Here is a 27,500-nt window from a genome sequence, read left to right as displayed (position 1 = left end):
ACGGAGGGACTTTGTGGCGGGGTACTGCTGTCCACAGATGTATAACGGAGGCCTTTGTTGGGGTACTGTTGTCCATAGATGTATAACGGGGTACTGTTGTCCACAGATGTATAACGGGGTACTGCTGTCCACAGATGTATAACGGGGTACTGCTGTCCACAGATGTATAACGGGGTACTGTTGTCCACAGATGTATAACGGGGTACTGTCCACAGATGTATATCGGGGTACTGTCCACAGATGTATAACGGGGTACTGCTGTCCACAGATGTATAATGGGGTACTGCTGTTCACAGATGTATAGCAGGGTACTGTCCACAGATGTATAACGGGGTACTGTCCATAGATGTATAACGGGGTACTGCTGTCCACAGATGTATAACGGGGTACTGCTGTCCACAGATGTATATCGGGGTACTGTCCACAGATGTATAACGGGGTACTGTCCACAGATGTATAACGGGGTACTGCTGTCCACAGATGTATATCGGGGTACTGCTGTCCACAGATGTATAACGGGGTACTGTCCACAGATGTATATCGGGGTACTGCTGTCCAGAGATGTATAACGGGGTACTGCTGTCCACAGATGTATAACGGGGTACTGTCCACAGATGTATATCGGGGTACTGTCCACAGATGTATAACGGGGTACTGCTGTCCACAGATGTATAACGGGGTACTGCTGTCCACAGATGTATAACGGGGTACTGTCCACAGATGTATATCGGGGTACTGTCCGCAGATGTATATCGGGGTACTGCTGTCCGCAGATGTATAACGGGGTACTGCTGTCCAGAGATGTATATCGGGGTACTGCTGTCCACAGATGTATATCGGGGTACTGCTGTCCACATAATTATATATAACGGGGTACTGTCCACAGATATATACTGCTGTCCATAGATGAAAACGGGTACTGCTGTCCACAGATATATAACGGGGTACTGTCCACAGATATATACTGCTGTCCACAGATGTATATCGGGGTACTGATGTCCAGAGATATAAACGGGGTATAACCTCCAACGAACTAAGACATTGATGAGTGGACTTCATAGGCATCAGCCGATTAATCGTTAAACTTCAGGGAGTCTTCCTGACTTCTTTAATGAAACGGGTGTCAGCCGTTTGGTAGTTAATCTTCTGGGAATTTTCCTGACTTCTTTAATGAAACGGGTGTCAGCCGTTTGGTAGTTAATCTTCTGGGAATTTTCCTGACTTCTTTAATGAAACGGGTGTCAGCCGTTTGGTAGTTAATCTTCTGGGAATTTTCCTGACTTCTTTAATGAAACGGGTGTCAGCCGTTTGGTAGTTAATCTTCAGGGGATTTTCCTGACTTCTTTAATGAAACGGGTGTCAGCCGTTTGGTAGTTAAACTTCTGGGAATTTTCCTGACTTCTTTAATGAAACGGGTGTCAGCTGATTGGTCGTTAAACTTTATGGGATTTTCCTGACTTCTTTAATGAACAAGCGGTGCAGTGGTGTCCTGGTGGTGAACCTGGCCAGGAAGGCAGCGTCCTGTGGGTTCCAGTCCCAGAAGATACGGTGCTGGATTGGATTTGTATGGTTTATTTGTATGGTTTGCACACACACACACACACACACACACACACACACTTTGTGTGTCTCCGGCAAGGCTGGGACACTACAGAAAGAAGAGAAGCCATCAGCGTACCTGCCAGGCTGTGCATCGCCACCAGGTAGCCAGTGCCGTTGAACAGGGCTTGCTGCCGGTCCCTCCAGCCAGAGTAATGCTGCGGGTACTCCTCGGGGGCTGCATTCACACAGCCATTACCCCCGTCAGTCATCACCATCATCATGCTTCTTCTGCTACTGCTGCTGCTATTACTACTACTACTACTGCTGCTGCTGTACTGCTGCTACTATTATTACTGCCACTACTACTACTACTACTACTGCTGCTGCTGCTGCTACTGCTGCTGGTGCTGCTATTATTATTACTGGCACTACTACTACCACCACTACTACTGCTCCTGCTGCTGCTACTATTATTACTGCTACTACTACTACCACTACTACTACTGCTGCTGCTGCTGATGATGATAATGATAGATTATAACAATGGTAATAATACAAGACAAGGCAGACACCTGTGTGGCGATGATAATGATGAGGACGATGATGATGATGACGATGATATTGATAATGATTGTGATCACAGTAGTAGTATGCCTCCTTCGGTCATGGCTGACCATGGATAGAGTATATCCGACCTAATGTCTAATTGGGCTGTCTGCTTGGACCAAGCAGCGTCGCCTGTGACTGTAGAGATCGATGCGAGAGAGACAGTCTCTGTCGCAGCGGTCACATGTGTAAACTGATGCTGGTCTATTGGCTGCCGTCCCTTTTTTGCGAGCTCACTTTTCTGCTGCAGCAGCTGACAGTTAGTCCTCACCAATCCGCAGTTGATTCTTGAGAGTGCTTCTCCGTCTGTTGCGGTCATCTGCAAGGTCCTCCCAGGACTCAGTGTTGATCTCAAGTGCCTTCATGTCACGTTTGCAAACGTCTTTGTATCTCAGCTGTGGGCGGCCGATGCTTCTCTGCCCCGTGGCGAGCTCTCCATAAAGGATGTCTTTTGGGATGCGGCCATCTTCCATGCGGCGAACGTGGCCCAGCCAGCGCAGCCGAATCTGTCTCAGCATGGTATACATGGTCGGGAGGCCAGCGCGAGTCGGGACTTCAGTGTTTGTCACCTTGTCTTGCCAGGAGATGCCGAGAATGCGCCGTTGGCTTCTCAGATGGAAGGTATTGAGCCTTTTCTCCTGACGAGCATGTATGGTCCAAGCCTCACTGCCATACAGCACGGTGCTGAGGACGCAGGCGTTGTATACAGCCATATTTGTCTTCATGGTCAGATTGGGATTTGTCCACACTCTTTGTGTGAGGCGGGCTAGCGTTGTGGCTGCCTTCCCGATCCTCTTGTCGATCTCGGTGTCAAGAGAGAGGTTGTCGGTGATGGTGGACCCAAGGTAAGTGAATTGATGGATGGCTTCAAGCTCGTAGTCATCAATGGTGATGGCTGGTGGAGATGGCGTGTCTTGGCCTAGGACATTTGTCTTCTTGAGATTGATGGTCAGGCCGAAATCTTTGTAGGCCTGGAAGAAGCGGTCCATTAGTGACTGCAAATCCCGCTGGGTGTGGGTCACAACTGCAGCATCGTCAGCAAAGAGCATGTCTCTGATGAGGGCTTCGCGGACTTTTGTCCTTGCTCTGAGGCGGGCGAGATTGAAGAGCCTGCCATCTGATCTGGTCCGCAGGTAGATCCCTTCTTGCGCTGTGCTGAACGCATGTCTCAGGAGAAGAACAAAGAAGATTCCAAATAGGGTGGGGGCGAGGACACAGCCTTGTTTGACACCGCTGCGTACGTCGAAGGGCTTGGAGAGGTTACCATATAAACTGCACCGTCCCTTTCATGCTGGAGTGGAAGGACTCAATCAAGCTGTGCAGTTTGGGGGGGTTGGGGGGGGGGGGCAGCCGATCTTTCCAAAAGCCCTGAAAAGGCCGTCTCTGATGACTAGGTCAAAGGCCTTGGTGAGGTCAATGAATGCGACATACAGGGGCATCCTCTGCTCTCTGCACTTCTCCTGGATTTGGCGAAGGGTGAAGATCATGTCTACCGTGGATCTCTCTGCTCGGAAACCGCACTGTGATTCCGGGTAAACGCGGTTGGCCAGTTTCTGCAGGCGAATTAGGAGGACCCGAGCGTAGACTTTGCTACAATGCTGAGAAGTGAGATGCCTCTGTAATTGTTGCAGTCGCTCCTCTCACCCTCGTTTTTGTAGAGGGTGACAATCTTGGCGTCCCGTTTGTCCTGCGGTACAGCTCCCTCATTTCAGCATTGACAGAGGACTGTATGCAGAGGATGCAGAAGAGTAGTCTTGCAGTGTTGAGTGAGGTCGTCACTGCCAGGTGCCTTGCCTGATGTCAGGCTGTTAATGGCCTTGCTGAGTTCGTCCTCAGTTGGCTCTGCGTCTAGTTCTTTCGTGACCGGCATGCACTTGATGACATCGAGGGCTGAGTTGAACACCATGTTTCTTGTGGAGTAGAGGTCGGAGTAGTGTTCTGCCCATCTCTCCATCTGCTGGCTAGGATCGTTGATTACTTCCCCAGTGGAGGATTTTGAGGGGGGCAGTCTTGCTCTGTGTTGGTCTCAGTGCCTTCTTGATGCCATCATACATCCCTCGGATGTTGCCTCTTTCAGCAGCATTCTGTATCTCTTCACTGAGCTCTGTCCAGTACTCATTTGCACATCGCCTGGCGTTAAACCGAACCTTACTCTTGGCGGCCCTGAGGATTTGCAGGTTCTTCTCGCTGGGTGACCGTTTGTACTCAGTGAGTGCAGCGCGCTTGGCCTCAATAATGGGAGTCATCTCTGATGATTTGACCTCAAACCAGTCGTGGGACTTCGCGGTTTTCTTCCCAAAGGTGGCCATAGCAATGCGGTGCATGGTGTCTCGTAGCATTTCCCATCTTTCTGTGGCAGAGTTTCTGGGCTGCAATGCATCGAATTCTCTCTCAAAGGCCTCTGCGAACTGTTCTACAAGGTCTGGCTGAGACATCTTGCTGACGTCAATGCGAGAGTTCCCTTGTTTCTTTGAGCAGTGGAACTTTTTTGGTTGCAGTCTGATCTTGCAGCATACCAGAGAGTGGTCCATGTCGCAGTCTGCGCTGTGGTAAGAGCAAGTGTGGAGAAGGTTTTTGATGGCAGCTCGTCTTACTAGGATCAGATCCAGTTGGTGCCAATGTTTTGAGCTCGGGTGCCTCCAGGAGACTTTGTGTTGGGGCTTCGTCTTAAAGAAGGAATTGGCGATGCACAGTTCATGGCAGGTACAAAACTCAAGTAGTCGCTGTCTATTCTCATTCATTTTCCCCATTCCAAAGGAACCGAGACAGGAGGGCCACGAATCGTTGTCTGCACCCACTCTGGCATTGAAGTCGCACAGGAGAACAAGTTGTTCTGTCCTGGGGATGTTCCGTATGGTTGATGCGAGATTTTCGTAGAACTCATTCTTGGGGTCTGGAGAGGCGGACAGTGTTGGAGCATATGCGCTGACGAGAGTGACATAGCCTTTGGAAGTGTTGAGGCGGAGAGTCAATAGTCGTTCTGAACCGCCGCTGCCTGGTTCGATCATGTTCAGCAGGCTGTTCCTGACTGCAAAGCCTACTCCGTACTCTCTTGGGGCATCAGAGCTCTTTCCTTGCCAGACGAAGGTGTAGTCCCTCTCCTTTGGTGTTCCTGAGTCAGCCAACCGTGTTTCCTGCAGAGTGGCAATGTCCACATTTAGTCTCTGTAGCTCGCTGTTTATGACGGCCATCTTTCTGGCGTCACTGATGTCTTGCAGATCTTGGGAGAGCCCAGGCATCATTGTCCGGACATTCCAACAGGCCAGTTTCATTGTTGATCCGTTTCTTGAAGTTTTCTTTTTGCCTGGTGTGGAAATTAACGACCTGCTTGTCGGATATTCTCCTAATCTTCATACACCCATAGAAGAAGGCAGGCTGTGGCGGGACAGCACATAACTGGCTGGGGGCTGCCCAGCTTGGGCGGGCGGTAGCTGTCCAGTGGGACACGAGGGTCCCTCCCACCGTCAGAAGCAACTCCTGGCGTCGGCTCTACGCCAATTGAGCGCTGACTTATAACCGGTAATTGTTGCTTCACGTGTTGTTCCGACGCTAGTGCTAGTAGCGAAGCTGGAGTGTCCTCTCCAGGTTTTAGGTGCAAGGTGTTTGTGGATGGATGGACGGATATAAGCCTGGGCAATGTAATATGGAAGACAGGCTGTTGCCCATGCAGCTTGTCCCCCCTCTCCACCTCGCTGATAGATCCAAAGGAACAGCAAGGCTGTTATGTTTTGGTGCCAACGCGGCCGCAGGAGCTGCCGGAAAGTGACAAAGTTTGCCATCCAACCGCCTTAGTGGCCCCGCACTGGATTTTCTGTCAGGGTTTACGCCCTTAGCTAGATGGCCGCAGGTAGCTCTCCAGAGCTGGCGCCCTTTGATGGGTCATTTAATTCCACCAGGGTGTCTAGCCACCCTCCTCACCATCCTCCTGAGAGGACTGGTGGGGGTGCTGGTTTAGTCGCCAGCAATTCGACCCTGTGACAGGTAGTATTGGGATCCAGGTTACCAGTAGCAGATATATCTATCTGACCTGATCACAACAACAACAAAAGTCATTATCATCATCATCATCATCTTCACAATAGTGCATAATCATCATCAGAATCATCAACAACATCATCATCATCATCGTCATCATAACAGTGCATTGCATTGCGTAACTCTTTTCGTCACAACAGATTTCTCTGTGAAAATCGAGTTGCTCTTTCCCAAGAAGATCGCATCGCCACGCTGAGAGCGCCACCTATTTTTGTCTGTTTTTATTTATCGCCATGTAACAAGATCCAATGGCATTGTTTGAACAATCCTCCAAGGAACTGTTGTGGGAGGCAGACAGAGGGGAAGAAACAACAACTAAGGACGATGGACTGACAACAGTGTGGAATGGGCAGGGAACCAGGCTTTGACACAACACACACACCTGGAGGAATATGTTGAACAATTCGTACGTTGACTCTTCACGTATTTCAACAAGAAGAAGAAGACACACAGACATACATCACAGTAACCCTATTACACACACACATGACACAGATACACTGTCAACGAGGCGCACGCGCGCGCGCGTGTGTGTGTGTGAGATGGGTGGCGGTGGGAGGCGTTGGCCGGGGGGAAGCCGGGGGCGGGAGGGGGGGGGGGTGCATGGAAGGAAAAGGAGGAGAACGGACTTACTGGCATAATCCTGAGGGTGCTGACCGGGCGACATCACCAGCAGAAACTCTCCCAATTTGCTGTTGGAGTCCGGACCCAACAACACCCGCGGTTGCTGGATGACGAAGTGGATGACTCCATTTTGGGCCTTCACCTTCTCTTTGGGCACCGCCTTGTCCATGTCCTGAGGACTGGGTTCGGGCGGGGGGTCCACGTGAGGCATCGCGAAGGACTTTGTGGTGCGTCTTCCTGTCAGGTCGTCACGGGATACCGCGCGGATCTGTTGCATTGGATTGCACTGTGTTTTTCTTCTTCTTCTACACTTTCTTCTTCTCCGTCTTCTTCTATTGCTATGATTTCTACGTCTTTATGTAAGTTACGGAGTTCTTTGCCACTTCATTTTTCCTGATTGAAAATTGCTGTGTTTTAATGCTTTTTGTTTTTTTCATGCACCCTCTGCTAAGGTTTTTGTTGGTATTGTTGAAATATATACTTCTTAGCTTGTCTTGTTTTGTCTTGTCTTGTTTTGTCTTGTGGGGACAAGGTCAGTGTGTGTGTGTGTGAATATGGTTATGTGTGTGTGTGTGTGTGTGTGTGTGTGTGTGTGTGTCAGAGAGAGAGAGAGAGAGAGAGAGAGAGAGAGAGAGAAAGACAGGCAGACAGAAATGCAGACATACAGACAGACACACAGACAGGCAGGCAGACACAAAGACAGGCAGACACACACACACACACAGGCAGACAGACAAACAGACAGACAGACAGGCAGACAGACAAACGGAGGCACAGAGTGCTTACAGACAGTGTGTAGTTGCAGTTGGCCACAAGTCTGAGAGCTGCCTGGCACTGGGTAGGGAGGGTGTGCCGTACCCTGCCTGTGTCTCTCCCGTGAGAACACTCCCTGCCTCTGCCCGTCACCACCACCTGCACAAAACCACCAGTCCACCTCAGCCTCACTGTCAGGCTGCTACCACAGCCTCTGCACTGACCCTTACACACCAGTCCACCTCGTCCGCCGTCCAGTCAATAAACAAGTAAGTAGATAAATAGATAGATAGGTAGATAGATAGATAGACAAAAGAAAGAAGAAAAAGATATATACGAGCAGACTGCAGCAAGGACTGATGCTGAGCCAGGTTGGGTCGCCGGTGTTTGGACCGCCAGTTTCCCAAGCCCACCCCCTCACCCCGTGGTCTGAACCAGGCCGTGCTGATGGTCTCAAGGCAAGGCCGACTTTCCCTCCTCGGATGACGGCTCGTGGCTCTGCTGGTGGCAGTCTGCCGTCGACGGAGCATGAGGACTGGCTGCCGGTGTGCTGGAGACGGCCTGGCTCACAGACTTAACCCCAGACAACAGCCGAGACAACAGCCGAGGCAACCGTGACTTCCCCATGACTACCCCCTGACTACACCGTGACTTCCCCATGACTACCCCCTGACTACACCGTGACTACCCCCTGACTACACCGTGACTTCCCCATGACTACACCGTGACTACACCGTGACTACCCCCTGACTACACCGTGACTTCCCCATGACTACACCGTGACTTCCCCCTGACTACACCGTGACTTCCCCATGACTACACCGTGACTACCCCCTGACTACACCGTGACTTCCCCATGACTACACCGTGACTTCCCCCTGACTACACCGTGACTTCCCCCTGACTACACCGTGACTTCCCCATGACTACCCCCTGACTACACCGTGACTTCCCAATGACTACACCGTGACTACCCCCTGACTTCTCCCCTGACTTCCCCCAGGCTTCCCCCTGACTTCCTCCTGACTACCCCCTGACTTCCCCCAGGCTTCCCCCTGACTTCCTCCTGACTACCCCCTGACTTCTCCCCTGACTATCTCCTGGCTTCCCCCTACCTCCTACCTCCTGACTATCTCCTGACTTCTCCCTGACTACCCCCTGACTACCTCCTGGCTTCCCCCTGACTACCTCCTGACTTCCCCCTGATTTCTCTCATGGCTACCCCCCTGACTAGCCCCTGACTTCTCTCATGGCTACCCCCTGACTACCCCCTGACTACTCCTGACTACCTCCTGACTACACCGTGACTACGCCCTGACTTCCCCCTGACTTCTCTCATGGCTACCCCCCTGACTAGCCCCTGACTTCTCTCATGGCTACCCCCCTGACTACACCCTGACTTCCCCTTGACTACCCCATGATTTCCCCCTGACTACCTCCTGACCAGCCCCTGACTTCTCTCATGGCTACCCCCCTGACTAGCCCCTGACCTCTCATGGCTACCCCCCTGACTAGCCCCTGACTTCTCTCATGGCTACCCCCCTGACTAGCCCCTGACCTCTCATGGCTACCCCCCTGACTAGCCCCTGACTTCTCTCATGGCTACCCCCCTGACTAGCCCCTGACCTCTCATGGCTACCCCCCTGACTAGCCCCTGACCTCTCATGGCTACCCCCCTGACTAGCCCCTGACTTCTCTCATGGCTACCCCTTGACTACCCCCCGCCCCCTGACTACCCCCTGACTTCTCCCATGGCTAGCCCCCTGGCTGCCCCCCCTGACTACCCCCTTGAGTACCCCCTGACTAACCCCCCCCTGAGTGCCTCCTGACTTCCCCGTGACTTCCCCCCGACTTCCACCTTACACCCTGACTTCCCCCTGACTACCCACCTGACTACACCCTGACCCCCCCACCCCCCGACTACCCCCCGACTTCCCCCTGATTACCCACTGAGCACCCCCTAACTACCTCTTGATTAACCCCTGAACTGCAGTCAGACACTCACCACGACAACCATTCCCACTGACTGCCCCTCTGTCACCACACACACACACACCACGACAACCATTCCCCACTGACTGCCCCTCTGTCACCACACACACACACACCACGACAACCATTCCCCACTGACTGCCCCTCTGTCACCACACACACACCACGACAACCATTCCCCACTCACTGCCCCTCTGTCACCACACACACACCACGACAACCATTCACACTGACTGCCCCTCTGTCACCACACACACACACACCACGACAACCATTCACACTGACTGCCCCTCTGTCACCACACACACACACACCACGACAACCATTCCCACTCACTGCCCCTCTGTCACCACACACACACCACGACAACCATTCCCCACTGACTGCCCCTCTGTCACCACACACACACACACCACGACAACCATTCCCCACTGACTGCCCCTCTGTCACCACACACACACACACCACGACAACCATTCCCCACTGACTGCCCCTCTGTCACCACACACACACCACGACAACCATTCCCCACTGACTGCCCCTCTGTCACCACACACACACCACGACAACCATTCCCACTCACTGCCCCTCTGTCACCACACACACACCACGACAACCATTCCCCACTGACTGCCCCTCTGTCACCACACACACACACACCACGACAACCATTCCCCACTGACTGCCCCTCTGTCACCACACACACACCACGACAACCATTCCCCACTGACTGCCCCTCTGTCACCACACACACACACACCACGACAACCATTCCCCACTGACTGCCCCTCTGTCACCACACACACACACACCACGACAACCATTCCCCACTGACTGCCCCTCTGTCACCACACACACACCACGACAACCATTCCCCACTGACTGCCCCTCTGTCACCACACACACACCACGACAACCATTCCCCACTGACTGCCCCTCCGTCACCACACACACACACACCACGACAACCATTCCCCACTGACTGCCCCTCTGTCACCACACACACACCACGACAACCATTCCCCACTGACTGCCCCTCTGTCACCACACACACACACACCACGACAACCATTCCCCACTGACTGCCCCTCTGTCACCACACACACACACACCACGACAACCATTCCCCACTGACTGCCCCTCTGTCACCACACACACACACACCACGACAACCATTCCCCACTGACTGCCCCCCTGTCACCACACACACACACACCACGACAACCATTCCCCACTGACTGCCCCTCTGTCACCACACACACACACACCACGACAACCATTCCCCACTGACTGCCCCTCTGTCACCACACACACACACACCACGACAACCATTCCCCACTGACTGCCCCTCTGTCACCACACACACACCACGACAACCATTCCCCACTCACTGCCCCTCTGTCACCACACACACACCACGACAACCATTCCCCCTGACTGCCCCTCTGTCACCACACACACACACACCACGACAACCATTCCCCACTGACTGCCCCTCTGTCACCACACACACACACACCACGACAACCATTCCCACTGACTGCCCCTCTGTCACCACACACACACCACGACAACCATTCCCCACTGACTGCCCCTCTGTCACCACACACACACCACGACAACCATTCCCCACTGACTGCCCCTCTGTCACCACACACACACCACGACAACCATTCCCCACTGACTGCCCCTCTGTCACCACACACACACACACCACGACAACCATTCCCCACTGACTGCCCCTCTGTCACCACACACACACACACCACGACAACCATTCCCCACTGACTGCCCCTCTGTCACCACACACACACCACGACAACCATTCCCCACTGACTGCCCCTCTGTCACCACACACACACACACCACGACAACCATTCCCCACTGACTGCCCCTCTGTCACCACACACACACACACCACGACAACCATTCCCCACTGACTGCCCCTCTGTCACCACACACACACACACCACGACAACCATTCCCCACTGACTGCCCCTCTGTCACCACACACACACACACCACGACAACCATTCCCCACTGACTGCCCCTCTGTCACCACACACACACCACGACAACCATTCCCCACTGACTGCCCCTCTGTCACCACACACACACCACGACAACCATTCCCCACTGACTGCCCCTCCGTCACCACACACACACACACCACGACAACCATTCCCCACTGACTGGCCCCCTGTCACCACACACACACACACCACGACAACCATTCCCCACTGACTGCCCCTCTGTCACCACACACACACACACCACGACAACCATTCCCCACTGACTGCCCCTCTGTCACCACACACACACCACGACAACCATTCCCCACTGACTGCCCCTCTGTCACCACACACACACACACCACGACAACCATTCCCCACTGACTGCCCCTCTGTCACCACACACACACCACGACAACCATTCCCCCTGACTGCCCCTCTGTCACCACACACACACACACCACGACAACCATTCCCCACTGACTGCCCCTCTGTCACCACACACACACACACCACGACAACCATTCCCACTGACTGCCCCTCTGTCACCACACACACACACACCACGACAACCATTCCCCACTGACTGCCCCTCTGTCACCACACACACACCACGACAACCATTCCCCACTGACTGCCCCTCTGTCACCACACACACACACACCACGACAACCATTCCCCACTGACTGCCCCTCTGTCACCACATACACACACACCACGACAACCATTCCCCACTGACTGCCCCTCTGTCACCACACACACACCACGACAACCATTCCCCACTGACTGCCCCTCTGTCACCACACACACACACACCACGACAACCATTCCCCACTGACTGCCCCTCTGTCACCACACACACACACACCACGACAACCATTCCCCACTGACTGCCCCTCTGTCACCACACACACACCACGACAACCATTCCCCACTGACTGCCCCTCTGTCACCACACACACACACACACCACGACAACCATTCCCCACTGACTGCCCCTCTGTCACCACACACACACCACGACAACCATTCCCCACTGACTGCCCCTCTGTCACCACACACACACACACACCACGACAACCATTCCCCACTGACTGCCCCTCTGTCACCACACACACACCACGACAACCATTCCCCACTGACTGCCCCTCTGTCACCACACACACACACACCACGACAACCATTCCCCACTGACTGCCCCTCTGTCACCACATACACACACACCACGACAACCATTCCCCACTGACTGCCCCTCTGTCACCACACACACACCACGACAACCATTCCCCACTGACTGCCCCTCTGTCACCACACACACACACACCACGACAACCATTCCCCACTGACTGCCCCTCTGTCACCACACACACACACACACCACGACAACCATTCCCCACTGACTGCCCCTCTGTCACCACACACACACCACGACAACCATTCCCCACTGACTGCCCCTCTGTCACCACACACACACACACACCACGACAACCATTCCCCACTGACTGCCCCTCTGTCACCACACACACACCACGACAACCATTCCCCACTGACTGCCCCTCTGTCACCACACACACACCACGACAACCATTCCCCACTGACTGCCCCTCTGTCACCACACACACACCACGACAACCATTCCCCACTGACTGCCCCTCTGTCACCACACACACACCACGACAACCATTCCCCACTGACTGCCCCTCTGTCACCACACACACACCAGGACAACCATTCCCCACTGACTGCCCCTCTGTCACCACACACACACACACCACGACAACCATTCCCCACTGACTGCCCCTCTGTCACCACACACACACACACCACGACAACCATTCCCCACTGACTGCCCCCCTGTCACCACACACACACACACCACGACAACCATCCCCCACTGACTGCCCCTCTGTCACCACACACACACCACGACAACCATTCCCCACTGACTGCCCCTCTGTCACCACACACACACCACGACAACCATTCCCCACTGACTGCCCCTCTGTCACCACACACACACACACCACGACAACCATTCCCCACTGACTGCCCCTCTGTCACCACACACACACCACGACAACCATTCCCCACTGACTGCCCCTCTGTCACCACACACACACCATGACAACCATTCCCCACTGACTGCCCCTCTGTCACCACACACACACCACGACAACCATTCCCCACTGACTGCCCCTCTGTCACCACACACACACCACGACAACCATTCCCACTGACTGCCCCTCTGTCACCACACACACACACACCACGACAACCATTCCCCACTGACTGCCCCTCTGTCACCACACACACACACACCACGACAACCATTCCCCACTGACTGCCCCTCTGTCACCACACACACACCACGACAACCATTCCCCACTGACTGCCCCTCTGTCACCACACACACACACACCACGACAACCATTCCCACTCACTGCCCCTCTGTCACCACACACACACACACCACGACAACCATTCCCCACTGACTGCCCCTCTGTCACCACACACACACCACGACAACCATTCCCCACTGACTGCCCCTCTGTCACCACACACACACCACGACAACCATTCCCCACTGACTGCCCCTCTGTCACCACACACACACCACGACAACCATTCCCCACTGACTGCCCCTCTGTCACCACACACACACACACCACGACAACCATTCCCACTCACTGCCCCTCTGTCACCACACACACACACACCACGACAACCATTCCCCACTGACTGCCCCTCTGTCACCACACACACACACACCACGACAACCATTCCCCACTGACTGCCCCTCTGTCACCACACACACACACACCACGACAACCATTCCCACTCACTGCCCCTCTGTCACCACACACACACCACGACAACCATTCCCCACTGACTGCCCCTCTGTCACCACACACACATCACAACAACCATTCCCCACTGACTGCCCCTCTGTCACCACACACACACACACCACGACAACCATTCCCACTCACTGCCCCTCTGTCACCACACACACACACACCACGACAACCATTCCCCACTGACTGCCCCTCTGTCACCACACACACACACACCACGACAACCATTCCCCACTGACTGCCCCTCTGTCACCACACACACACACACCACGACAACCATTCCCACTGAGTGCCCCTCTGTGACCACACACACACCACGACAACCATTCCCCACTGACTGCCCCTCTGTCACCACACACACACACACCACGACAACCATCCCCCACTGACTGCCCCTCTGTCACCACACACACACCACGACAACCATTCCCCACTGACTGCCCCTCTGTCACCACACACACACACACCACGACAACCATTCCCCACTGACTGCCCCTCTGTCACCACACACACACACACCACGACAACCATTCCCCACTGACTGCCCCCCTGTCACCACACACACACCACGACAACCATTCCCCACTGACTGCCCCTCTGTCACCACACACACACACACCACGACAACCATTCCCCACTGACTGCCCCTCTGTCACCACACACACACACACCACGACAACCATTCCCCACTGACTGCCCCCCTGTCACCACACACACACCACGACAACCATTCCCCACTGACTGCCCCTCTGTCACCACACACACACACACCACGACAACCATTCCCCACTGACTGCCCCTCTGTCACCACACACACACCACGACAACCATTCCCACTCACTGCCCCTCTGTCACCACACACACACACACCACGACAACCATTCCCACTGACTGCCCCTCTGTCACCACACACACACACACCACGACAACCATTCCCCACTGACTGCCCCTCTGTCACCACACACACACCACGACAACCATTCCCACTGACTGCCCCTCTGTCACCACACACACACCACGACAACCATTCCCACTGACTGCCCCTCTGTCACCACACACACACCACGACAACCATTCCCCACTGACTGCCCCTCTGTCACCACACACACACACACCACGACAACCATTCCCCACTGACTGCCCCTCTGTCACCACACACACACACACCACGACAACCATTCCCCACTGACTGCCCCTCTGTCACCACACACACACCACGACAACCATTCCCCACTGACTGCCCCTCTGTCACCACACACACACACACCACGACAACCATTCCCCACTGACTGCCCCTCTGTCACCACACACACACACACCACGACAACCATTCCCCACTGACTGCCCCTCTGTCACCACACACACACACACACCACGACAACCATCCCCCACTGACTGCCCCTCTGTCACCACACACACACACACACCACGACAACCATTCCCCACTGACTGCCCCTCTGTCACCACACACACACCACGACAACCATTCCCCACTGACTGCCCCTCTGTCACCACACACACACCACGACAACCATTCCCCACTGACTGCCCCTCTGTCACCACACACACACACACCACGACAACCATCCCCCACTGACTGCCCCTCTGTCACCACACACACACACACCACGACAACCATTCCCCACTGACTGCCCCTCTGTCACCACACACACACACACCACGACAACCATCCCCCACTGACTGCCCCTCTGTCACCACACACACACACACCACGACAACCATTCCCACTGACTGCCCCTCTGTCACCACACACACACACACCACGACAACCATCCCCACTGACTCTCTGTCACCACACACACACCACGACAACCATTCCCACTGACTGCCCCTCTGTCACCACACACACACACACCACGACAACCATTCCCACTGACTGCACCTGTGGAAAGACTATCCCCCTAACACCTGAGGAAAGACTATCCCCCTAACACCTGAGGAAAGACTATCCCCCCCTGACACCTGAGGAAAGACTATCCCCCTGACATCCCACATGACACCTGAGCAAAGACTATCCCCTTGACACCTGAGGAAAGACTATCCCCCCTGACATCCCTCCTGACACCCGAGGAAATACTGTCTCCCTGACACCTGAGGAAAGACTATCTCCCCTGACACCCGTGGAAATACTATCTCCCTGACACCTGAGGAAAGACTATCTCCCCTGACACCCGTGGAAAGACTATCTCCCTGACACCTGAGGAAAGACTATCCCCCTGACACCTGAGGAAAGACTATCCCCCTGACACCTGAGGAAAGACTATCGCAGGACACCGTTCGTCACAACTTGCCAACAGGTCGTTAAACTCCACACTGCTGGTACGGACTCTGACAACGAGTAGCCTCTTTGGGAGGGGGGCGGGGACGGTGGGGGGGGGGGGGGAGGGGTTAGGTCGCACCTGTCCTTGATCAGAGAGGCAGGTCCATCAGTGTACAACTCGCGCAATCCGTTGTTCATAGCTCTGCTGAGGGAAGTTGTCTGAAGTGAATACGGCCGAAAATGATATGCATGAAGTCGAAAAGCTGTGATGAAGACAGGCATGGCTGGACAGGTCTGTACCGTGATCGTAAAACAACGCATTGACGATCCATGTGGGGTGCTTTGGATAAAACTGCTCCGCTTCCAGCATACTTTTTGACAAACACTTGTTTCTGATGGTGAGCATAAAAACACGTCTTGGATCGTTATGTATGTACCAGTAATCCTCCCCCTCCCACCCACCCCTCTCCAGCCACGCGGGAATCACGTGACAGCCACGATGGTTTCTCCTCTTGCTTCCTGTCTTTTGTTTGTTTCTTTCTTTCTGCCTTTCTCCCCCCCCCTTCTTTTCCTTTCTTTATTTCTTCTGTTTTTCCTTCTTACTCTTTTCTTTCTTTCTTTTTCCCTCCTTGTTCTTTCTTTCTTTCCTTCTTCAGTTGCCAATCACCGCACGCTTTTCCCCCTGTCCACTAAATGACACAATCATTCGATGACATCGTGTAATCTAATTTAAAACAAACAAAATAACCATGTCTTCATAGATACCTTCTCGTCTCTGGTGACCGTGTACTCGTAGTGTTCGACGACTCCGTGACGGTCACGTGGTGCTAAAGTCTCCCACGTGACGCAGGCCGAGCTCTGATTGGTCAGCGTCAGTCCGTCACAGTCCATTGCTGGTTGACCAGTGTCCAGTGTCATGACGTTCAGTCTGGGGACCTGGCCTGGGGCTGTGGGCAGGTGTGAGGTGGACACAACACTGTCAGGTGTGAGGTGTCAGGTGGACACAACAATGCCAGGTGTGAGGTGTCAGGTGGACACAACAATGCCAGGTGTGAAGTGTAAGGTGGACACAACACTGTCAGGTGTAAGGTGGACACAACATTGTCAGGTGTAAGGTGGACACAACACTGCCAGGTGTGAAGTGTAAGGTGGACACAACCATGTTAGGTGTAAGGTGTAAGGTGGACACAACATTGTCAGGTGTAAGGTGGACACAACACTGTCAGGTGTAGGGTGGTACACAACACTGTCAGGTGTGAGGTGTGAGGTAGACACAACACTGTCAGGTGTGAGGTGGACACAACACTGTCAGGTGTGAGGTGTGAGGTGGACACAACACTGTCAGGTGTGAGGTGTAAGGTGGACACAACACTGTCAGGTGTAAGGTGTGAGGTGGACACAACACTGTCAGGTGTAAGGTATAAGGTGGACACAACACTGTCAGGTGTGAGGTGTGAGGTAGACACAACACTGTCAGGTGTGAGGTGTAAGGTGGACACAACACTGTCAGGTGTAAGGTGTGAGGTAGACACAACACTGTCAGGTGTAAGGTATAAGGTGGACACAACACTGTCAGGTGTGAGGTGTGACGTAGACACAACACTGTCAGGTGTAAGGTGTGAGGTAGACACAACACTGTCAGGTGTGAGGTGTAAGGTGGACACAACACTGTCAGGTGGACACAACACTGTCAGGTGTGAGGTGTGAGGTGGACACAACACTGTCAGGTGTGAGGTGTAAGGTGGACACAACACTGTCAGGTGGACACAACACTGTCAGGTGTGAGGTGTGAGGTGGACACAACACTGTCAGGTGTGAGGTGTGAGGTGGACACAACACTGTCAGGTGTGAGGTGTAAGGTGGACACAACACTGTCAGGTGGACACAACACTGTCAGGTGTGAGGTGGACACAATACTGTCAGGTGTGAGGTGTCAGGTGGACACAACACTGTCAGGTGTGAGGTGTAAGGTGGACACAACACTGTCAGGTGTGAGGTGTGAGGTGGACACAATACTGTCAGGTGTGAGGTGTCAGGTGGACACAACACTGTCAGGTGTGAGGTGTAAGGTGGACACAACACTGTCAGGTGTAAGGTGGACACAACACTGTCAGGTGTCAGGTGGACACAACACTGTCAGGTGTAAGGTGTAAGGTGGACACAACACTGTCAGGTGTGAGGTGTGAGGTGGACACAACACTGTCAGGTGGACACAGCACTGTCAGGTGTGAGGTGTAAGGTGGACACAACACTGTCAGGTGGACACAACACTGTCAGGTGTGAGGTGTGAGGTGGACACAACACTGTCAGGTGTAAGGTGTAAGGTGGACACAACACTGTCAGGTGTAAGGTGGACACAACACTGTCAGGTGTGAGGTGGACACAACACTGTCAGGTGTAAGGTGGACACAACACTGTCAGGTGTGAGGTGGACACAACACTGTCAGGTGTGAGGTGTGAGGTGGACACAACACTGTCAGGTGTCAGGTGGACACAACACTGTCAGGTGTGAGGTGGACACAACACTGTCAGGTGTGAGGTGTGAGGTGGACACAACACTGTCAGGTGTAAGGTGTAAGGTGGACACAACACTGTCAGGTGTAAGGTGTAAGGTGGACACAACACTGTCAGGTGGACACAACACTGTCAGGTGTGAGGTGTGAGGTGGACACAACACTGTCAGGTGTGAGGTGTGAGGTGGACACAGCACTGTCAGGTGTGAGGTGTAAGGTGGACACAACACTGTCAGGTGTAAGGTGGACACAACACTGTCAGGTGTAAGGTGGACACAACACTGTCAGGTGTGAGGTGTAAGGTGGACACAACACTGTCAGGTGTAAGGTGTAAGGTGGACACAACACTGTCAGGTGTAAGGTGTAAGGTGGACACAACACTGTCAGGTGTAAGGTGTAAGGTGGACACAACACTGTCAGGTGTAAGGTGTAAGGTGGACACAACAATGTCAGGTGTAAGGCGGACACACACACACACACACAAACATAGTAGCAGCAGCAGCAGTGGTAGTAGAAATACAAGCCATGGTATTAGAAGTAGTAGTAGCAGCACCAGCAGTAGTAGTAGAAGTACAAGCAATGGTAGTAGTAGTAGTAGTAGTAGTAGCAGCAGCAGCACCGGTGGACGTAGAAGTAATGATATAAGAAGTAAGAGTAGAGGCAGTAGTAGTAGCAGCAGAAGTACAAGTGATGGTATTAGAAGTAGTAGTAGTAACAGCAGAGACAGCAGCAGCAGCAGTAGCAGTAGTAGTTACGACACGACACGACACGACACGACAAAACACAAGACAAATCGAGAGTGTATGGACCTGAAACAACACAAAGACAAGAAAACAGCCACCTGTCATGTCGGTGGTGACGGCCACAGCCTCAGACGTCGTGTTCCCTTGCTCCATGTAGGCCACAACGGACACCTTGTACGACCAGAAGGCAAGTGGCGCTCGACCTTGGCAAGAGGCTTGGTTGCTGGAGTTGTCTGAGGTATGTAAAATGATACAGTGTTGTACACGTGGGCACGGACGATTAAAAGATGTGCAGGCGAGCGAGCACACACATCCACAGAGATACACATACTCACGCATACACATTATACTCTCACACGTACATATAATTACACTCACACGCACAGACGGACGGTCGCATACTAGTTACAACACACACACACACACACATACACACACACAAACACAGACAACATCACATACACACAGCTACACATACAAAGAGACAGACAAAGACAGTCACATGCACACACATACAGACAGACATACATAGTCACACACACACACACACACACACACACACAAACGCGTGGCACAACGATTCGCAGGCACATTAATTTTTGTGCATGAAAAATGATAAGTACGCTGGTGATGTTTAGTGATAACGATATGACGATGACAATAGTGATAACGATATGACGATGACAGCGATGACGCCTGGCGCCCTTGGTAACAAAGAGAAATCAATCACATGACACGGAACACAGCTCCGTGGGTTCCTTCCCTTGGACAGCACGGCCAGGACCGCCAGGTGATGTGACGATGGTGACGTCAGTGAGGAAGACAGTGACCTTGGCATTGCGGAAGGTGGGTGGGGGAGGGGCCCAGGTCACGTCGAGGGTCGTCCCGTTCACACTGACGCTGACCCCAGAAACTGGAAAGAGAGCATGGGGTGGCCTTGTGGCAACGAGAGAATGTGAGAGAGGTGGAGTCCAATCTCACACTTGACAGACCCCACCCCCCCCCCCAACACACACACACATCCGACACCCGTCTCCCTGCCCCCCCCCACCCCCCCCGCCCCCGTTACCACCCCCACTAGACTTTGAGTGGTGGTCTGGGCCTCGGACATTAGGGTAAGACGACATACCTGTGCCCTGTGAGAGGCGTGAACTTAACGCACATAAAAGAACCCACGGTGAGAAAAGAGTTGTCCATGGGAAATTTATGGAGTGGAATCCACTCCAGCGTACATATGTGTGTGTGTGTGTGTTTGTGTGTGTGTGTGTGTGTGTGTGTGTGTGTGTGCTGACTGAATGATAGAGACACGCATGACACACTCCTGAACATAACTGTCCGTGGGCTGTGTCCAGGCTGTTTGCCTGGTGTCCAAATCACTCGGTGTTTGTACAGCGCTCACAGAGGGTGGTCGACACAAGGCAGCCGCTCTAAAAGGATCAATACTGACAGGAATAAATCCACAAACTGCTGGGGGCAAACCCAGGAGCATTGTGGGTGGAGGGAGGGTGGACGGGGGTGGATAGCGGTGGACAGAGACGACCACATCTGTTTCACACACACACACACACACACACACACACAAGGGCGCGCACACAGACACACAATGAATCAACATCCACTGTGTTATGCCATGGTTTGACCCGATGCAGGCGGGGCCCAGTTCTCTCCTCAGCCGTGTTCACCTTCCCCCAGCTGAAAGCAGGCCCCCACTGACACACCAAGGTGGAGGACGGAAAATCGGAGTAAAGTGTTTTTCCCCAAGGACACACAACACCATGCCCAAACGGGGCCTTGAACCCTGACCACTGGTGAACACTGCTTCAGATCACCAACGCCTTACATCTTGTGCCGCGGGGCCACGTGTCGTCACACCCAACTCGGGGAGCGCTGGTCCCGGGGAAATCAACTTGACTGGCTGCCATTGTTCTCAGGTTCAAGTTCAAACAATGGACTGGGATTTTTAACCCCCTCTTCTACAAATTCATCATCATCATCAGCAGCAGCAGCAGCGATAGTAGTAGTAGTAGTAATAGTAGTGGTAGTGGTAGTGGTAGTAGTAGTAGTAGTAGTAGCAGCAGCAGCAGCAGCAGTAGTAGCAGCAGCAGCAGTAGTAGTAGTAGCAGCAGCAGTAGTAGTAATAGCAGCAGTAGTAGTAGTGGTCTTCAGTTTAATGTCTCTCCACTTTAAATATTAGACACACACACAAAAAGAATAAGAAAAAAAGGAGCGGGGGGGGGGGGGGGAGAAGGGTTGTGTGTGTGTGTGTGTGTGTGTGTGTTGGGGAGGGGGCGGCTGGAAAGGAGAGACAGAACGTTCGGGAAAAAGAAAGAAAAAAAGAAAAAAAAAAAAAAAAAGCAAAGTAGAGGGAAAAGCTGACACCAAACAACTATAACAACTATCAAACAAAATGTCCTGTTGGACTGCACAGCAAACCTCTGACGACAGCTTGGCACGAACGTTCCTGGGAAGTTTGGTGAAAACAACTGGAGACTGGACATGGGGTGGATGTGAGGGCCTGGACATGGGGTGGATGTGAGGGCCTGGACATGGGGTGGATGTGAGGGGCTGGTCAGTGGGGTGGATGTGAGGGGCTGGACATGGAGTGGATGTGAGGGCCTGGACATGGGGTGGATGTGAGGGCCTGGACATGGGGTGGATGTGAGGGCCTGGACATGGGGTGGATGTGAGGGGCTGGTCAGTGGGGTGGATGTGAGGGGCTGAACATGGAGTGGATGTGAGGGCCTGGACATGGGGTGGATGTGAGGGCCTGGACATGGGGTGGATGTGAGGGGCTGGACATGGGGTGGATGAGAGGGGCTGGTCATGGGGTGGATGTGAGGGGCTGGTCATGGGGTGGATGTGAGGGCCTGGACATGGAGTGGATGTGAGGGCCTGGACATGGGGTGGATGTGAGGGCCTGGACATGGGGTGGATGTGAGGGCCTGGACATGGGGTGGATGTGAGGGGCTGGTCAGTGGGGTGGATGTGAGGGGCTGAACATGGAGTGGATGTGAGGGCCTGGACATGGGGTGGATGTGATGGCCTGGACATGGGGTGGATGTGAGGCCCTGGACATGGGGTGGATGTGAGGGGCTGGTCAGTGGGGTGGATGTGAGGGGCTGGTCATGGGGTGGATGTGAGGGGCTGGTCAGTGGGGTGGATGTGAGGGGCTGGACATGGGGTGGATGTGAGGGGCTGGACATGGGGTGGATGTGAGGGGCTGGTCATGGGGTGGATGTGAGGGGCTGGTCAGTGGGGTGGATGTGAGGGGCTGGTCATGGGGTGGATGTGAAGACTGGACATGGGGTGGATGTGAGGGGCTGGTCAGTGGGGTGGATGTGAGGGGCTGGACATGGGGTGGATGTGAGGGGCTGGACATGGGGTGGATGTGAGGGGCTGGTCAGTGGGGTGGATGTGAGGGGCTGGTCATGGGGTGGATGTGAGGGGCTGGACAATGGGGTGGATGTGAGGGGCTGGACATGGGGTGGATGTGAGGGGCTGGTCAGTGGGGTGGATGTGAGGGGCTGGTCAGTGGGGCTGACGATAAACCCAGGTCCCGTTACAGCATGCACGTAGCGCACGGGAAAAAAACCACGACGACACAAAACAAAAAGAAAGCTAGAACCCACGGCAACAAAGAGTTGTCCCCAACAACATCCCACTCCGACAGTAAAACAAACACATTAGCGGTCAAAAAACAAACAAACAAAAAACCCACTCTAAAAACCCACAAAGGTGTAGAGCTGTGCTGTGATGACTCGCTCTCCCTGGGGAAAGGATCCCGAATTTCACACCGAGAAATCAGTAGCGGAAATAAATGATACAATACAATACAAACATATTCGGGGAATACCTCTAAAGAGTTCCGTTGTCACTGGTTCCAGTTTGGTTGTTGTTCCAGACATTCTGGTGACGTTACAGAACCAGGGTGTCAGTTGGAACTGGTACTGCGTGCCGGGCGACAAGTCCTCAATCGTCAGCAGAACTGAAGAGGTCTGTATCCTAGTCCTTTCTGAGTCACTGCCACGCTCTTGGCATTTCCTCAGTTTTCGGGGCTGTAGCATGAAGAGAGTACGTTCACAATTATCATCAAATCTTCACCCGCTCACGATCCAGTGGCAGCAGCAACAGCAGCACGCTAGCAGAGCTGATCTGTTCACTGTGGGGGGGGGGGGGGGGGGACACAAAGAAGAAACACTGCGTCAGGGGGAAACACTGCGTCAAACGGGAAACATTGAGTCCAGGGAAAACACTGCGTCAGGGGAAACACTGCGTCAAACGGGAAACATTGAGTCAAGGGGAAACACTGCATCAGGGAAACACTGCGTCAAACGGGAAACATTGAGTCAAGGGGAAACACTGCATCAGGGAAACACTGCGTCAAACGGGAAACATTGAGTCAAGGGAAAACACTGCATCAGGGGAAACTGCGTCAAACGGGAAACACTGAGTCAAGGGGAAACACTGCGTCAGGGAAACACTGCGTCAAACGGGAAACACTGAGTCAAGGGGAAACACTGCGTCAGGGAAACACTGCGTCAAACGGGAAACATTGAGTCAAGGGGAAACACTGCGTCAAACGGGAAACATTGAGTCAAAGGGAAACACTGAGTCAAGGGGAAACACTGCATCAGGGAAACACTGCGTCAAACGGGAAACATTGAGTCAAGGGAAAACACTGCATCAGGGAAACACTGCGTCAAACGGGAAACACTGAGTCAAGGGGAAACACTGCGTCAGGGGAAACACTGCGTCAAACGGGAAACATTGAGTCAAGGGAAAACACTGCATCAGGGAAACACTGCGTCAAACGGGAAACACTGAGTCAAGGGGAAACACTGCGTCAGGGGGAAACACTGCGTCAAACGGGAAACATTGAGTCAAGGGAAAACACTGCATCAGGGAAACACTGCGTCAAACGGGAAACATTGAGTCAAGGGAAAACACTGCATCAGGGGAAACTGCGTCAAACGGGAAACATTGAGTCAAGGGGAAACACTGCATCAGGGAAACACTGCGTCAAACGGGAAACATTGAGTCAAAGGGAAACACTGCGTCAAACGGGAAACATTGAGTCAAAGGGAAACACTGTGTCAAGGGGAAACACTGCGTCAGGGAAACACTGCGTCAAACGGGAAACATTGAGTCAAAGGGAAACACTGCGTCAAGGGAAACGTCACGTCAAACGAGAAACACCACGTCAAACGAGAAACATTGTGTCAAGGGAAACGTCACGTCAAACGAGAAACACCACGTCAAACGAGAAACACCACGTCAAACGAGAAACATTGTGTCAAGGGAAACGTCACGTCAAACGAGAAACACCACGTCAAACGAGAAACACCACGTCAAACGAGAAACATTGTGTCAAGGGGAGACCTAAAGCGAAACGCAGAGTCAAGGGGAAAACTGGATGTTAACTGTGTGGATGGGGAAACGCGTCAGAGGGAATCACTGGGGAACACTATGTCAGAGGGAATCACTGGGGAAACGCGTCAGAGGGAATCACTGGGGAAACACGACAGAGGGAATCACTGGGGAAACAACATGTCAGAGGGAATCACTGGGGAACACTATGTCAGAGGGAATCACTGGGGAACACTATGTCAGAGGGAATCACTGGGGAACACGTCAGAGGGAATCACTGGGGAACACTATGTCAGAGGGATTCACTGGGGAACACTATGTCAGAGGGAATCACTGGGGAACACGTCAGAGGGAATCACTGAGGAAACAACATGTCAGAGGGAATCACTGGGGAACACGACAGAGGGAATCACTGGGGAACGCGTCAGAGGGAATCACTGGGGAACACGCCAGAGGGAATCACTGGGACACACTGTGTCAGAAGGAATCACCAGGGAAACATGGTGTTATAGGGAATCACGTGAGACAGGAAATACTGCGTTGGAAGGAATGTCACGTCAGATGTAAAATATTGCGTCGGAGGGGAAAAATCCTCATGGTGGAAGAGCTGTAGAAATGTTCGAAGGACATTTTACATTTCTGACTCCTTAAGCAGAAGTGAAAAGAAATACAATGGCCGTCTCCATCAACGTCATCGTCAACGTCATCATCGATGTGTTAACATCGAGCATGCCATTTTTTCCTAAAAGTAACCAGAGAGAGAGAGAGAGAGAGAGAAAGAGAGAGAGAGAGAGGGAAGAGAGAGAGGGAAGAGAGAGAGAGAGGGAAGAGAGAGAGAGAGGAAAGAGAGAGAGAGGGAGTGGGGGCGGGGGGGGGGGGAGGAAGGGAAAGAGAGAGAGGGAGGGAGGCAGAGTCAGACATGCAGAAAGACACAGACAGACAGACAGACAGACAATGCGAACCATATCGCAGGTCTTGTTTTGCATGTCATATGCGTAGCAGTTTTTGGAGGAGTCCTTAATGACGTAGTATCCCACAGTGACGTTGACCTCGTGTTCTTCCAGCTTCAGACCGACAGACGTGACGGAAGGACGACTGAATGCATGCGTCTTGACAATTCCTGAAAGAAAGGCCCAGGGAATCCTCACCTTACTGCACGGAACATCATCTTCATTGCCCGCCCTCCCTCCCGTCCCACCCCCCCCCTCCCCCCACAACTTGCGCCACGGTCAGTGCTGGTGCTGGTCAATCGGGTGAGGTGATCATTCAGCAAGCACTTCCCTCATTTTTTTCATCAGTGTTTGGAAGGCACCGTGTACAACTCAACCCCCCGCTACCCCCCCCCCACCCCCCTCACCACACACACACACCATAATTCCCCCCCCCCCCAAACACACACCATACCTAGCCTTCCCACCACACATCATACCTACCCCCCCCCCCCCTCACCACACACACACCATAATTCCCCCCCCCCCAAACACACACCATACCTAGCCTTCCCACCACACACCATACCTACCCCCCCCCCCACCACACACACACCATACCAACCCTTTGTCCTCCCCCCCACCCCTCCACCTCCACAAACCTTCCAGAAGTAAACTCACTGGGAATCGTGGCGTAAGGTGAATCCCAGATATCCTTGTGTTCCCTTTCGTTGTCTTGTCCGTTGAAGACAGTGATTTTGACACCATGGAACTTCTTGAGGAGTGGCAGGTGGGGCCATCGGCACGTGGCTGTGCTGGATTTGACGGGGTGGACGGGGCGGCCATTCCTATCCAGCGTGCACCGCGCTCTGGAAAAGTTTCCCCTCTGGTCCCAGCTGACTTGAAGAACGCCGTCGCTGGTCTCATTGTGCCTGATGTTGGCTGGTACTGCTGGGTCTGAGAGGGTAGGGAACAGAGGTGTGTGTGTGTGTGACAGAGAGGTGTGTGTGTGTGTGTGTGGTAAATATCACTGGGAGTGGCAGTGTTCTTTATTTTTTTCCTCTTTGTTTTACATACACTGGCACTGCCAGGAAAGATAACACTGGCTGTTGATGATGATGATGATGATGATGATGATGATGATAATGATGATGATAATGATGATGTGATGATGATGGCGGTGGTAGTAGGGAAGGGGAAGGCGGCAGTGATAGTGCTGATGCTGCTACTGATGATGGTGGTGGTGGT

General features: G+C 53.3%; 1 protein-coding gene across 2 annotated transcripts in view; it reads right to left on the bottom strand.

Moving 5' to 3' along the window:
- LOC143297802 (uncharacterized) overlaps positions 1-27,500 on the bottom strand; it is an 86,370-nt gene that overhangs the window by 25,245 nt on the left and 33,625 nt on the right. For both annotated transcript variants that reach the window (XM_076610304.1, XM_076610303.1), the window contains exons 6-14: positions 26,934-27,209; positions 26,286-26,443; positions 23,810-24,011; positions 20,687-20,869; positions 20,055-20,189; positions 17,466-17,647; positions 7,594-7,719; positions 6,817-7,075; positions 1,679-1,777 (exon numbers count right to left, since the gene is read on the bottom strand). In XM_076610304.1, coding sequence (XP_076466419.1) covers positions 1,679-1,777; positions 6,817-7,075; positions 7,594-7,719; positions 17,466-17,647; positions 20,055-20,189; positions 20,687-20,869; positions 23,810-24,011; positions 26,286-26,443; positions 26,934-27,209 — 1,620 coding nt within the window. The remainder of the gene's footprint in view (positions 1-1,678; positions 1,778-6,816; positions 7,076-7,593; positions 7,720-17,465; positions 17,648-20,054; positions 20,190-20,686; positions 20,870-23,809; positions 24,012-26,285; positions 26,444-26,933; positions 27,210-27,500) is intronic.

This window comes from Babylonia areolata, chromosome 23 (genome assembly GCF_041734735.1).
Source record: "Babylonia areolata isolate BAREFJ2019XMU chromosome 23, ASM4173473v1, whole genome shotgun sequence".
Taxonomy (NCBI): Eukaryota; Metazoa; Mollusca; class Gastropoda; order Neogastropoda; family Buccinidae; genus Babylonia; species Babylonia areolata.
The sequence above is the reverse complement of the archived record's forward strand: the minus strand, read 5'-3'. Positions and strand labels throughout refer to the sequence as shown.